Source organism: Macadamia integrifolia, chromosome 7 (genome assembly GCF_013358625.1).
Source record: "Macadamia integrifolia cultivar HAES 741 chromosome 7, SCU_Mint_v3, whole genome shotgun sequence".
Taxonomy (NCBI): Eukaryota; Viridiplantae; Streptophyta; class Magnoliopsida; order Proteales; family Proteaceae; genus Macadamia; species Macadamia integrifolia.
The window spans coordinates 2,493,359-2,508,386 of NC_056563.1; the positions used below are offsets into that span (position 1 = coordinate 2,493,359).

The 15,028-nt window shown below is 37.5% G+C and overlaps 2 protein-coding genes across 5 annotated transcripts in view; one reads left to right on the forward strand and one right to left on the reverse strand.

Moving 5' to 3' along the window:
• LOC122083499 overlaps positions 1-638 on the forward strand; it is a 7,076-nt gene extending 6,438 nt beyond the window's left edge. Inside the window, exon 3 of the transcript XR_006141660.1 lies at positions 346-638. The gene's annotated coding sequence lies outside the window, so the exon portion shown is untranslated. The remainder of the gene's footprint in view (positions 1-345) is intronic.
• Positions 639-2,598: 1,960 nt separating this feature from the next.
• On the reverse strand, positions 2,599-14,323 carry LOC122084586 (60S ribosomal protein L18a-like protein). 4 transcript variants are annotated; one of them, XM_042652945.1, is made up of 6 exons: positions 14,135-14,323; positions 11,201-11,275; positions 4,237-4,353; positions 3,371-3,497; positions 3,183-3,300; positions 2,599-2,933 (listed from the first exon to the last, which is right to left on the reverse strand). In XM_042652945.1, exons 2-6 carry the CDS (start codon positions 11,208-11,210, stop codon positions 2,880-2,882), a joined length of 426 nt encoding a protein of 141 aa, XP_042508879.1. In that variant the 5' UTR covers positions 11,211-11,275; positions 14,135-14,323; the 3' UTR covers positions 2,599-2,879. The 4 variants fall into 4 exon arrangements, with proteins under 4 accessions (XP_042508879.1, XP_042508880.1, XP_042508882.1 ...); XM_042652946.1 differs by having other exon boundaries at positions 11,201-11,278; XM_042652948.1 differs by lacking the exon at positions 4,237-4,353 and having other exon boundaries at positions 14,135-14,321.
• Positions 14,324-15,028: the final 705 nt, after the last annotated feature.

Genomic DNA, 15,028 nt, shown 5'->3' on the forward strand with positions numbered 1-15,028 from the left:
CCCAACCCAACCCAACCCCAAAAAAAATGAAAAAAAAAAATCCCCTAACTTCTTGCTTAGTGTACCCTAACTTGAAGAAATCACCAATTCTTATTTAGAAGGGGGCAATTCCTGCATTGTCTTTGCCAGTGCGCCAGGTGCTTTTGTGGCTATTTGGTGCTCAACTCTAGCGAATAAGTTGTCCACGCCATCACCTACTTGTGGGTTATTTTGCACTGTGTCTATGTAATGATTTGAAAAATATTTGAGAAGTTAATTGTTTTAAAAAGTTGGACCATTGAACATAGAAGTTGCACTTGTGATAGTCTGCTTGTATATTCTGTACACTAAAAGGATTATGGATAGGTCTATTACTTATTTTCAACCTTTTGCCTCACCTGGGAGCTGGGAGCTGGGAGCTGGGATCTAATCACTCAACTACAAGCCTTTTGGCCATCTTTTGATGTGCAACTTGCAATGTCTATTGTAACTCACTTTGTGGACATGTTTGTATCATCATTAGTAGTAGGTTAGTCCAGTTGACAGTTCATCATTGTTATGCATGGATTTAGTTCTCGGTATTGGCACCGGTGTTGGAGAGGATTAGTGCGTATTGGTTATTTTTGTCCCTTGCTTTTCAGTAAAAGTATTTTTTTTTTTTTACATTTTAACCCTGAAATTATATGGGTAATCAATCCCGATCAATCAATCCGATCAGTCAAGGATTGGGAATTGGTCTTAGTTGATATGATACCGATACTTGAAACCTTCTTTCTTTTTTTTTTTTTTTTAATTCGATACTTGAAACCATGTATGCAAAATGAGGGGAATGCACGAGAAGGTTCACCAAATTATCTCGGGGTTCATAAACTCTTGTAGGATTTTAATCTATTCTCCAAAATTTTTCAGCCCTGCAATCCATGGATTTCCCTTCACCGTGGCTAAGGCTATGTTTGGTTGCAAGTGAAATTTGGTAGGGAAAGGGAAATAAAATTTTCATACTTAAAAAAGATGCTTCTCTAATCATTATCTCATCATTATATAAATTTTCTAAATTTCTTATCATATTTAGTAATGATATATTTTATATGTAATTTTTATTTTACATTTTATAACAAAGGGTTTTGAATGTAAAGTAACATGATATTTAATATGGAAGGATTTGGAGTTAGTGTTAATAGTCTCCTGGAGTAATGATTACTAGAATTTCTTATTCTAGTATGAAAATTTTACTTTTTTTTTTGGGTGAAGAGTTTTTTTTGGCACTTGGTATGTCTTCACCCAAGAGAAGATTCTCCTTTTCAAATTCAAAATTTCTCTTGGAAATTGTGAAGTTTTCTTTTGCTCTCCCAAAAATTTTCTTATCAAAAACACAAAAAAACATGAGAAAATATGAAAAAATAATAAGACAAAAACTAATGATTTCCTATATGTCTATCTCTCCGTTAAAATTCAAAATTTTTAGAATTTTTTTATTTTCTTTTCTTTTTTTCTTTTGGTAACCAAACATACATAATCTTTTTATTTTCTTACCATTTCTTTTCTTCTCTTTTCTTTTCTTTTCTAGATTCTTTTTTTCTTTCTTTTCTTTTCTTTTCTTCTCTTGGCTACCAAACATAGCCTTAATTTTCCTTACAATCAAAGGAAGCCTTAAGGAAAATCCGTTTCTATGTTTTAATCATACAATGTGAAAATTTATTCCCCAAATAGAAATCAAAAGCAGGGAAAATTGTTGATGCGCCAAACTGCTGTCCTATGACAGGACCCAAGAATTTGCCTCCATCAAATATAGGAAATGGTATTTATTTTTTCTTTTCCATTGTAAAATTATTTTAATCAGATACATGACGTGGATTATCTGAAATACTTCTGCAGTCCACATTGGACAATTCTTGGAAGCCATTCATAAAAACTTAATTGTGGTTCAGTCATGTTGTAAGATCTACTGTTGGTGTAACTTGGGTTTCCTTCATCGGTAAATGCAAACGAAATTGCAGAATTGAGAATCCCAAGTTTGACTCAATTTTTTTTTTTTTTTTCAACGATCTGCCCAAGAGGATTTTGCTCACACACACTAGAATAGAGGGAAAAGGGGGGAATAACAGGAATGAGAGGGGGACACTGTTGAGTCGATCTTCTAAGCATCCACACACTTGACGCTTGCTCTTCAAACAAAGGCTGCAACCAGTGCGTAGCGCACTGGATCCACAAGTGACTCAATTGTCCGACAACCCTCTCGAGGAACTTGGATCCAGGCCGATGATAGCTGGTTAGCAGCGTGTCCTTAATTACTGTGCCCATACTGCCACTGCTATTGCTGCTACTTACTATGTGTAAGAAGTTTGAATCCCCATATGATAAAAGGACTAAAGGTGATATGCTCATAAGATAAACAAGAAATGCAAAACACCTTGTATTAATCAAATATCAAATTAAGTCCTATATTCATTCACATGTGGCTGGTTTTCAAATGGGTATAGATCCAGTACCATCCAACACCATGTCTACATAGATCAGATGATTTTCATGACATTCTCTCGACTTTCGATAGTTTCAACTTGTTTCTGATTGAAGGTTGGCTTCTCAGTCTTTTAATCTGCAACAGGATTACTCGAGCAGTTCTTAAAAAATGGGAGTGCATGGATTTTCATCATATACAGATCACAGTTTGCATTTACAAAATACGCGAGGGTGCTAAGTACAAGTATTAAAAAGAAACAGAAAAAAAAGAACAGAAAATATTTCTTGGATTGCGTGGACCCTTCCTGCAACATCATTGTTCTCAACTTGCTGTTGCTAAGATCATAAGATGACTGTCGTGACTGAGGTCTCTCCTGAAGTTCACTCCTGAAGCCTCCCCCACGTGAAATGTACAGACGACGAAATAAAAGCCAGAGTGATTAGAATACAACAACAGCTACTGTGATAAACACCACTATTGAACAAATCAAGGCCTGAAACAATGATTTATCAAGTTTAAATATCAGTTTAAGATATTGGCTGAAAATCCATCAAAACAATTGTATCGTATTTCTGATCTTGTATTTCAGAAATACCCGTTTAGGAAACAGAAAAGTGCAATTTACACTATGACTTCCCCAAAAAAATTAAGCAATATGATACATAGCACATGCACATGCTTTTTGTGTGTGTGTGTGTGTGTGTGTGTGAGTGTGTGAGAGAGAGAGAGAGAGAGAGAGCACCGCAATAGCAGAAGCAGCAAGGCCTGCTCGCTCCCTTGGATCCTTGCGATAATAGTTCCCAAAGTAGAGAATCGTGGCATAGTACCACATCAATGGGAATACAAATCCAAGTAAAAACCTGCAGAGGTGTAACCATGTTATGCATGAGAGAGAGAGAGAGAGAGAGAGATAAAGAGAGATGTACTCACGAAAACCATCCTATCCCACAGCCAAAACAAGGGAGACGTTTGTCGTACATCCCCAATTGATGTGCTTCTGCATCTCTAAGCAGAGTATACTTCCCTTTTGCATCATCCACAACTTCCGTTGACAGCCCTGCATTCACCAGAAATCACTCAATTTTTTGCCTAGAAGCATGGTGTTCACAGAAGTCATGGTGCATTGGACAATCAAGTGAATGAATCATGTAATGTTGGAGTTTATAAATATAAGTAGCAGTCCTATTTGATCAAAGACCAAAACAGCCACCACACAAACATCATGTTTCAGACCCAAGATGAAGCTCCATTACAATGCGCAAGAACGACACGTACTTAATTTGTTTAGGAAAAGCAATTCTTACTGAGAAGAGAAACAAATAAAATAGAAGCTCACAAGAATGTTAAGAAGATTTGGCCAAGGTGGAGGAGAAGACCTCTGGTTTCTTTACGCAGCAACTGGAAAGCCAAAGGCATGGTGGATTGTAATAGTTGGCAATATGGTAGTAGTACCAGTAAATTGCATGGTTTCTTGCAATCAAAATTATAGCTCGAGCAATAGAGGAAAGAATTGAAATTCGGAGAAAAGTCAGAAAAAGAAATCCAAGTGATAACAATACACTGGGTAGCAGTGGAATGTTGGGGGTTCAATTTAACATGCAAGGAAAACCAACTTTGAAAGAAATGGATGAAACTCAATAACAAACACACATTAAAGGTATGAGAGACATGACCAAACCCTTCAAATTAGCCCCAAATATCTCACTCTACATATATTTTTGAACTGCTTGAATACGTGACAGAAAGAGTTCACTACACCTGCATCAAGTATCCAATCAATCGTACAATATTACTACCTTTAACAACTGAAACATGTCGAGCAGATGGCCTCAAAAGTTCAAGGTGCTTATCCGAAATGGATCCTACCACCCCAAGGCCATTTGTTAAACCCTCCACTTCCTGAATAGTAGCATCTGTCACATCAAGAAGGGCCCATTTATTACAAATGAAGTAACTGCCATTTTATTCTTCATATATTTTGCATACTAATTAATGTTATGAAGCCAAATTTAAGTCACTTGTGAAGAAGGCAGGAAACAGCCTCTCTGCAAAGCGGGGGTAAGGCTGCATACATTATAACCCTCCCCAGACCTCGCAGTGCCAGGAGCCTTGTGCACTGGGTAAGCCAAATTGAAGTCATTTCTGAGACCTCTAACTGAGTGTGTGTTGGAATCGGTCCAAATTGAATAATTCAGAATTGCCTGGCTTCAGGATTTAACTTAAGCAAAAGTTTGGACAACCTGACCCTAAGCGTACACAGGCTGGGCCAGGCTTGAGCAAGGGTTAGCCAATGCACAGCCCAAGCCCCAATAATTGCACAGGACCACTACTAGCCTAGAGCTTCAGCTTATTTTCAACAAGAATCTAAAGATCAAAGCATCAGGCCTTGACTGTAGAAGCAGGCTGGCCCAGATCAGCCCAAGCTAGATACACATGGGGCAAGCCCTCCCATGTACACCCAATGAAAGATATGGCAGAAGGAAGACAAATAGATGTGAGAATAGATGCTTCCCATGATGCATAATAAAATTTAATACCGAGTTTTGTATCAAGGAAACACATACAAAGGACTCTTGTCATACAGCTTCTAGACTCCACATGGTGTGGCTCCAAACAAAAAATCAGTTTGAAACTGAGAGGAACATCTTAGCGGTAATCCAGTGTTTAAAGTTGGATTCAAGATAGGCCTCAGGAAACAGAGAAAAAATGAAAAAGAAATCTCCCAATACAGTTTGGGATCAGGAGACAGAGACATTTAAGAATAACTATTTATGGATAAAATTACAGCATTTCCATTGTGCTTATATTCATCACTATATGAATTGGGTTAAAACTTTCCCCAGTTCCTTCTCATCAATCGAATCCTGAAGTATAGGAAGGAGTGTGGTTCATTCGATAAATCCACATTTCTATATCTATCTCTGAGATGTTTGGAAATTTTCAGAACTCCATGAACATGCATACAAGCACAGGAACAGGAACAGGATAAGGTGAAGAGAATTAATTACAATGCCAGGAACTGGATAAGGATATGAGTAAGGAGGTAAGCAACTTCAAATCTGCTTGAAAAAATTACAGATTAATGACAGAAAATTGAAGAAATGACATTTAGTGAGACTAAATTAAGAGAGAAAAGCATACAACCACCAATAGACCTAGAAGCATGTTCAGCTTCCAAGGTTCACACCAGTCTGTGGTGTTTAATTCAAAAACATATAATGGTTACTGTACTGTGCAAAAAAGCAAGAGATCTTAATAATTTGCAGATGAGAGAAGGATCGTCAACTAGTTTGAGAAGGACTTGCCATTGAATCTGGTTGACCACTAAAATGTTGACACACTAAGACACACTAAACAACTTCAAGTAAGCCTAAACCTCCGAAGAAAAGTACCCAGCTCTTGTTGGAAAGGCAAGAACAAGGACCAGATGCTACAGTCGTAAGCCATATAAACGACAGTGTTCAAAACAACTGCATGGAGGAAAGGAGAACTTCTTCGTTGTTCTTTCCATTTTTTTGTTTTAAAAAATATGGACATGTGTCACTAGGAGAAGGGAAAACACCAATAGCAAGTCTGAGTCTTCGTATGATAATGCATCATAAGGTATCAATTTTAGTATCCTATAAGATAGATAAATAGGTTCTCAGCAGATACCAAATTCCAAAGAGTGAGGTTCAGATTCTAAAAAATATTGGAACAGTTTTTGTGTAAAACTAAATCATGATTTTAATTGCAGGGTTCATGAAGACTCCCATTCAATTAGAAGGAACAAATCCCAATTCTGAGACATTCATATGGGATGACCGGGGAGGAGTATACTTGATCTACCCCTGTCTAACCACCTTAATACCCTATTGACCTTTGTAAGCGAACTTGCCTCTTGCGGTAATTGGGATACAACTAGGCTTAACTCCCTTTTTCCATCTCATTTGGTTGAGAGTATAGTCCAAATCGTGTTATCCCAACAAAATGATAAATGGTTGTGCCTTCTTACGAAGGATGGGGCTTTTAAAACTAGCTTGGCTGCGGATTTCATTTTGAATCAGTCCTTGGTAGAACCGACAGGTGGACCACACATGTGTAAGTGCTCTCTCCCTTGCCCTCAGTGGTGGCGGTTTTTATGGAAAATGAAAATCCACCCAAAATTCAAAATCTTTCTCTAGAGGGTTCTCAGTAATGGGCTTCCTACTAAAGGCAGATTATCAAGGTGGGTAGACATTGACCCTACTTGTGGAAGGTGCCAAAACAACAGGGAGACTTTGTACCATGTTTATTTTGAATGCGAAGAGTCCAAGCGTGTCTGGCATGCTAGTCCTCTAGGCTTCAAACCGGACCTTAGCCCAGTGACAACTGTGACCTCTTTGGTAATGCATTGTTTCAACTCCTGCCTAATCCCCAAATCATACCTACCATGGTTCTTTTCCATTTTCATGTTTATTATCTATTTCATTTGGAAACATAGAAACCAGTGTGTTTTCAATGCCCAAAAACTAGAGTGGACACATATCCTCAAGCAGGTCGAATTCTGGATATCCTTTGGGATACCAAACAGTCGACCCAAACATTAGGTAATACCCAATCCCGCATCCTCAAATCATGTCACCCCATCACACATAGGAAAAAACATAATCATCATCACTAGTGTAAAGGAATCTAGATCAAAAAGTACAGCTTGGGCACTAAGTCTCATCTCATATGGAAATTGTATACTAATGGAAGCAAATTTCTATGTGACAGGAGAGGATGGTGAGGCGGAGGCTCTAGGACTACTCCGTGGAATGTCAAAAGCAAGGAGAAAACGTATGAAGATAGATCATATCTGGAGTGATGCCATGGAAATTGGATGGTTACTGGAAAACAACCATGATGTTTTACTTAATATATGGCCTAAAACTCTAGTTTCGGTATGCTTAGAACTAGATAAACATATTTGTTACCCCAAATTTTGTATAACAACTAGTAGTAGCTATATACGGGACCTAAAAGTATTAGCCAAAGAGGCCATACGGAAAAAACAATATATTTGTTGGTCGGATATGTTATGTACTAGGTTTTAACCTTGTTTGCTTTCTTTGAATAAAAAAAAAAAACAGGAGTCCAAATGTATTTAACACTTCTACTTCCCACTACAAGGTTTAACTTAACCACTATCATCATTCCTAAAGTCTTCTCCACCTGATATTGAGCATAGCCACAGCCATTGTCCCCCTATTGGGGCAAAAGCTCATAGGGAGAAATTAAGGATGCAAATAACTTAGTATCCACAGGCTATAGTCCTTTTCCATTGTCCAATATCCTTTCACTGATCACAAAGCAAAGCCCAACTGGCACCCTCTTGGCACCATCACACCATGAATACAACAAACAACAACAACAATTCTTATCACCTCTGAATTTACATCAGGGTAAGTGCTTGAGAAAGCCACTATAATCTTGAAGCCTTGGATTATCAAAACGCAAGGCTAGCATCAGATGTGTACTTTCAACAGTTTCTTATTACTATTATCCAATTACTAAGTTTGAAAATTATGGGCCCATACTTTTAACAAATTCTAACCTCCCTGTGGCATTCCAATAAATGGGTTATCAGACTTGCGAATTGAGGTATGGTCAAAAGCCTCTGGACAAAACTGCATCAATTTTTTCCATTTGGTATTTTGGCAAAAGCTCTCCCAATCAACTCGGGTTTGAAAGATCTTGGTCTGGTTCAGAAAGTAAATCAAACGCTCAATAGCCTCACAAATAACAATAAAATAAAGCAAAACCAACAAGTTTTTACCCTACACATTTAAAAAAAAAATGATAGAAATAGACGCAAAGTCAACATTTCCTTTTAAAACAAGAAAAAAGAAAAGTATAACTCAGGACTAAGCCAGGATTTCAATCTACAACCCAAAGGTAATTCAAAATAATATTAAAACAAAAGTAATTAGGCCCAACCCAATCCCAAGCAACAACAACTTAACCTTATCCCAACTAAATGGGGTCGGCTACATGGATCCTTGGAAAAAAAACAAAAGAACAAGTCAACAACAACAAAAACAACTCAGCCTTATCCTAACTAAATGGATTTTGCCTATATGGATCCTTGTGCTCCAAGCAACTCTATTTGAGTTAAATAGGTAATACTTGAAACAAGGCCTAAACTATACAAGTCTTTCCTCACTACTTCTCCTGTGATCATTTTAGGCCTGCCCGTAGCTCTTCTAGGTCCTTCAATCTTAATCAAATCACTCCTCCATGCTGGTGCATCCCAAGGTGTCCATTAAACATGGTCATGCCACCTCAAATGACTTTCTCAAAGCTTATTATGTGTCGGGGAAACTCCCAAATCAGCTCTAATATGATCATTCATTACTTTATCCTCTCATTTTTCCACACATCCATCTCAACATCATCGTTTCTGCTACACTTAGTTTATCTATATGATACTTTTTAACTACCCAACATTGGGCCTCTTACATCATAACCGGTCATACAACTGTCCTATAAAATTGTCCTTTAAACTTTAAAGGAATACATCGATCACACAATACTCCGAACACACCTCTCCACTTCAGCCATCCTACTTTAATTATTTTTCAAACATCATCTTCTATATCACCTTTTTTTTTTTTTTTTTTTTAATGGTTGAACCTAGAAATCTAAACTTCTCATTTTGGGGAATCTCTCTCTAAACATCATTTTTCACCATTTCGTTATCCGTCTCAGGGTAACTAAGTTATCTTAAAACCTCTTGATTCCAAGGTTGATCTCCATAACTCCAACTCTGCATTAATCCATACTTTCGTCTCATCCACCAAAACAATATCATCAACAAAAAGCATATACCAAGGAACCTCATCTTGAATGTTCTGGTTAAATCATTCATGATAAGCACAAACAAATAGGGGTTTAAAGTTGATCCTTGATGTACCCAATTGTAATTGGGAATCCACTAACTTGACCTTCCATATTTCTCACACTAGTCATCATAAATGTCTTTAATTATGTCCACATACTTACTTGAAATACTTCGCTTCTCTAAAACATGCCTAACTCTCTAAGGACTCTATCATAAGTTTTTCTTAGGTCTATAAAGACCATATAGAGATCAATTTTGTAGGATCTAAATCTTTCCATGAGTCTCCTTAGTAAGTAAATAGTTTTTTTCATAAATAATACTTGGAATAAAACCAAATTGGTTCCCCAAAATAGTAGTTTCTTTTCTCAGGTGGGCTTCGATAATCCTCTCCCATAATTTTATAGCATGAGTCATTAGTTTCATGCCTTTATAGTTATTGTAGCTATGAATATCACCTTTATTTTTGTAAATCGAAACTACAATGCTTCTCCTCCATTCGTCTAGCATTCTTCATGTGCTTATAATCTTGTTGAATAGTTTGGTTGACTAAGATAAGCCAAATAATCCTAAGCTCTTACATACTTCTATTGGGACCTCATCTAGGCTTGGTGCCTTGCCTACTTTCATCTTTCTTAAGGTTTCTTTAACTTCAAACACCCTAACATGTCATGTGGTATCTTGATGAGTAATGCAATCTTCGGGCCAATATTACTCGAAATGCCCCCATTAGTAGGTTGTAGAAATACTCTTTCATCTCTTCATAATGTCCCCATCCCTTACTAGCACTCTACCATCATCACTTTTAATACATCTAACATGGTTAAAATATCTACTCTTCTTTCTCTCATTTTTAGTTATCTTATTAATAGGCTTTTCCCCTTCCTTTGTGTTCAAATGGTTATAAAGATCATCATACTTCTTGGATCTTCCGTTCCCCACAATTTTCTTTGCTTCATTTTTGGCAGACATGTACCGCTTTAAATCCTCTAGCTCCTTAGTCCTTTGCCATGTCTTAAAACTATCTTTTTTAGTCTTAATGATTGTTTAAAGCTCATCATCTCACCACCAAGTATCCCTAGCGGGATGACATTGTCCTATCAATTCCCCCAGGATATCTTTAATCACCTTCTTAATACAATTTTTCATCTTGCTTCACATTGTGTTAGTGTCTCCCTCAAGGTACCATTTTCCTTGTTTGACCACCTTTTCAATAAATAAATTCGAGGCAACTCCCTTTTAGATCCACTACCTTATCCTAGGGCACATTAGCCCCCTTTGTACGATCCTGCAGAATGAGGCATATATCCATGACCACTAATCTATTTGAGTGGATAGGCTTTCCATTGGTATCACCTTATAGTCCTTAGATAGTAATCCATCGGATCAAGAATATGCTACCCAAAACATTTTCTCTTGCTACCTAAAAACAAGAGAAATCAAGAATATACAAAAACAAAACACAAATATAGCTTGAACCCTTGAAAGTAAGTAGTTACACATTTGCTCCACCTCAATGTCTTTAACAGAAGTCAGATCAAACATACCCCTACTTGCACTCATCCACCCAAAAAAAAATATATTATATATATATATATAAACGTCCCTGCCACCATGGTTTTCAAGTCCAAGAGATTTGTCCTGTTATGATTGTAAGTACAAAGATCAAAAGTGCTATGACTCGTACCTCAAATGTAACAACAGAACATGAAGATCCATTTAAATGAACTAGTAAACACTAACAACTTGAAGCACTAGCATGTCCTTAGCATTCATATGTCAATCAGAATATTCAGAACAATATCAAGAATTAAGACCAACAGCTGAAAATTTTTATACTTTAGTCCCTTTTTAATTTAAACCACCGATGCTTAGTCTGAGAGATAATCAACTTATACGAAAGCAGAAAAGTTCAGTACTCTGTTCCATTTATCTTGAAGCCGATTAATTTAGTATATTGAGGTCCTCTGTTCTTCAGCTAGCTTTCTGCGCACCTGCTTCAAGAACAGAAAGATAATAATTAACCTGATAACTACAGAAAAATACAAATTAAAGATATTTCCTGTTTCCATTACATTCTCTCCCATATTCATAAATGTCACCCACCAACTCAGAATTGTCACTTCTAGCACTTCATAGATGCAGCATACGGCCCAAAACAACAAACTTAAACCATAAAATTTATCATAAAGTCGAATTTAGACAAAAATGAGGATAACCCAAAGAGTTCAAGTGAACAATCAGGGAAGAGCAAAAAGGAAGGGCCACAAGGGGGAAGTCAGAAAATCAGCTAATTACAAATACCCAGGCAAGGACAGGATAGCATGGAGCAGTTGAAATGCATAACCACACCCAATAGCCCCTACGGTATTGAATTTGGCAGTACTAGGTTGGGAAGTGAGTTTATATATGACGAGTTTATAATGCATGGTATGTTTAAGCTGCTTGATGCAGCACCGAAGGTCTACAACAGGAGGCACAAGAAGGTCGACCCAAGCGGTTGACTGGGTCGACCATATCCGGTCCAAGACAGCCCACGGTTTGGGGCTGCTGATGGGGTTAATAGCTAGTTAGCTAGTCTTGAATTAGTTTCTATTTTTCTGTCCTAAATTAGTTTCTAATTTCAAGTCAATGTTAGTTCCTGATTTCTTAAATTACAATTCTCCAGTTTTAGTAACTACATGTTGGTAGTTTATTTAGTCAATATTTAGAAACTTAGGTTTCTATTCTTGTAACCCTATACCCCATCATTATAAATAAAGAAGGGCACCATACTAAGGCCCACGATTTTTGAATTTAATGAAAGTTTCAAGCTGCTGCTGCCGCTAGCCTCTGCTGGGGTTTTCCTTGTGTTTGATTGAGATCTAGGGATTGGTGTTTGATCCAATCGACACTTTACGGCGAGAAGTATGAGTGGATCTTCATAATTTTTTTGGATTTCTTATTGTTCTACATCATTCAGCCAGTCAGGTAAGTGCTCTAAACATTCTGCAGAATTTTCTGGGTGATTTTTTTGTTCTGTCCTCCGTCGGCCTAGCTGTTCTTGAAGTTCTGACCATCCGATGGCCACCAAATTTTGATCGAAGGTTGGTCCATTCCTGAAGGAGGTTCGATCCAAATTTTATGCCCATCAGACCATGGGATTGTCTGGTCTGGTTATTTCTCTGATTCTGGCCGATTGTATATCTGCCCAGAATTGAGTGCTAGTTTGATGATTCTGTTGCTGTGGTATTACAGCTACGTATGGCCTATTTAATATCCTAGTTTCTGCTACTGTTTAGTCCTACAACTGGTGATAACTGATTTCTGCAATTCTGAGTTCTGAGTTCACTGTGTTGCTGTTTTGTGGAGTCGATTCTGGTTTTACCTAATCTGCGATGAAGTCGGTTGCTGCCCTTGTTCCTGAATGGACTGATTCACCTAATAGTAATTTGAGATTATCATATGCTATTTAGCATTCTACTGTTGAAGTTTTCCTGAAGCTGTTGGGATCGACTGCAAGGTTTTAGAACCTGCTGTCCAGATTTGTTAGTATACTGCTGTTGGTTTACTTGGTGGATTTTGTTGTTCTTTGGTTTAAAAGTTCCTGCAATTTTGGGGCTGGTTTGGTTGTCAAATCCCGTCCTACATTACAACTATGTCTTCAAACTCCACACAAGGGAGGCCCTTATGTCCATGATGTTTATTCCCTGCTTAGACTCTCTATCCTTCTTCAGTAAACAATGTAGATTTCGTTATTCATTTAGAAAGTAAAGCACAAATCATTTAAATCATTTTGGTCGCACATGATGCTACCTCTTTTTCCCTCACCATCATATTCCTAGTGTAAAGCATAGCATATATGCTATGTGGCTGGGTCCTAAATGGTTTTATCAGATCCACACTCTCCCTCACCAAATCCTACAACGAATAGATTTTTCATTTGTTACCATAAGCGGTCACTCGTTTTTTTTCAAACCCACCAAGAGTTGAAGCAGGAATGGATTAGAAGTCTGGATAAGGTTAAAGTAAATACCACACAAAACCCACCCTAATTTACTTCATTGTCATTCCTACACCCCTGTGGCTCCCTTTTCAGTAGTGAAACCATGTGAAGAGTGTGGCTGATGAATTCATAGACCGTGCACTGTTTATTGGAGTAACATTTGTTTTGCAGCATTTTCAACAGCTATATCTGACCAATACTTCAAAATTCCAGAGGCAAAGGAAGCAGGGAAGAAAAATACATGGAAATCCATCCACCTTTTTGTTTTTTGGGTGGGGGAGTGGGAGGGGGGGCGGGGGGGAGAGGTGGGTGGAGGGATAAAACAACCGTGTATAAGGAAAGGCCAACAAAAGGGACCTTCAAATTTCCCATTTCCCATTTCTTTCCAAAGACTGCTTCACCAAAATCTACATCCAGTATAATCCCAACCAGACAATCATCATAAGACACCCATCCACCATCCCAGTTTTCCAATTCATCCCACACAGAATATGGAAAAATAAAACCACCTACACATAACAAAAGCACAATTCTCTCCAAATAAACAAGCAGTCAAGCAGCATGATAAAGATAATCTCTACAGATGAGAATAACTATAACTGAAGATCACAAGAAAACCCTTTACTCTGAACTAACAAAACCAGCCAACCCCTCATCAATTTTCCAAATTAAACCACCCATATAAAATCATAAGGGAAAGCCGAATGATTAACGGAAAGACCCAGAAAAATCAACAAATTTCCTCCATAAACCCTGCAGACAAGCATAGTATCTGTGGTTTGTACTAAAAGAAATAGCAAGATGGCCACTAAATGAATGGAAGTAACTACCGACAAAAAATGAAGCCCAGATGAGGATATTAACTTACCTCCAAGAACTGGGAAGCTGAGGACGATAACAAGCACCTACACCACTAACTCCTTCCCCTCAAAAATTTTTCTCTCAGAAATCTTATAGCTAAAGAACAGTTGGTTGGGATATGCTTTCAGCATTAGCAAGTCATCGTCACAACTCACAACGCTCTCTCTCTCTCTCGCCAAACAATAATAATATGAACGCGTTTCCTATATTAAGATTACGGAAATAGTTTATTCTTTTCCGTTTTCTTAAGTTTCCTAAACGATCAGAATTTAGCGACCGCCGTTTCATGTAACCTACTGTATCCCCTTTGTTTTCTCATATTCCCAAAATACCCAAGCCGAAACGGTCCGGATCCGGGTCGGGATCCAGACATTCCCGTCCATATGGAGGAGCGTTTCACTTTGAATGGGGCACATCACATGTATATGGTCTGGTCTACCATTTTATCGTGATGAGATGCGAGTATGAGACACTTGTTAAAGTGGGAAGCTCTTGCATGAAGGTATAATGGTATTTTTGTAAATATACATATATTGGATTAGATCTCTAGGGTTATGATTAATTAAGCTTATTAAAATTAACAATATCACATATCAGTTTTTTTTTTTTTTTTCTCTCTTTTAATATCAACATCAGTCAAATGACCAATGAAATCCCTAGGATGAAGAAATTATATAGGGGTATTTTAGTAATCATGTTGAATAAATTTCAATAAATATTCTTAGATTCCTTTTTCAACGATTTGATTTGGTGGGATGATTTATTATTAAGGAAGAGGGTTTTTTGGTCCGTGGAATGAAAAAGGGAGCTTGATGATGTTAGGAAGTGACTTTAGACGTATTTCAATTCAATAATAGATTAAAAACAAAAAAAAAAATGAAGGAAAAAAAAGAATTCTATA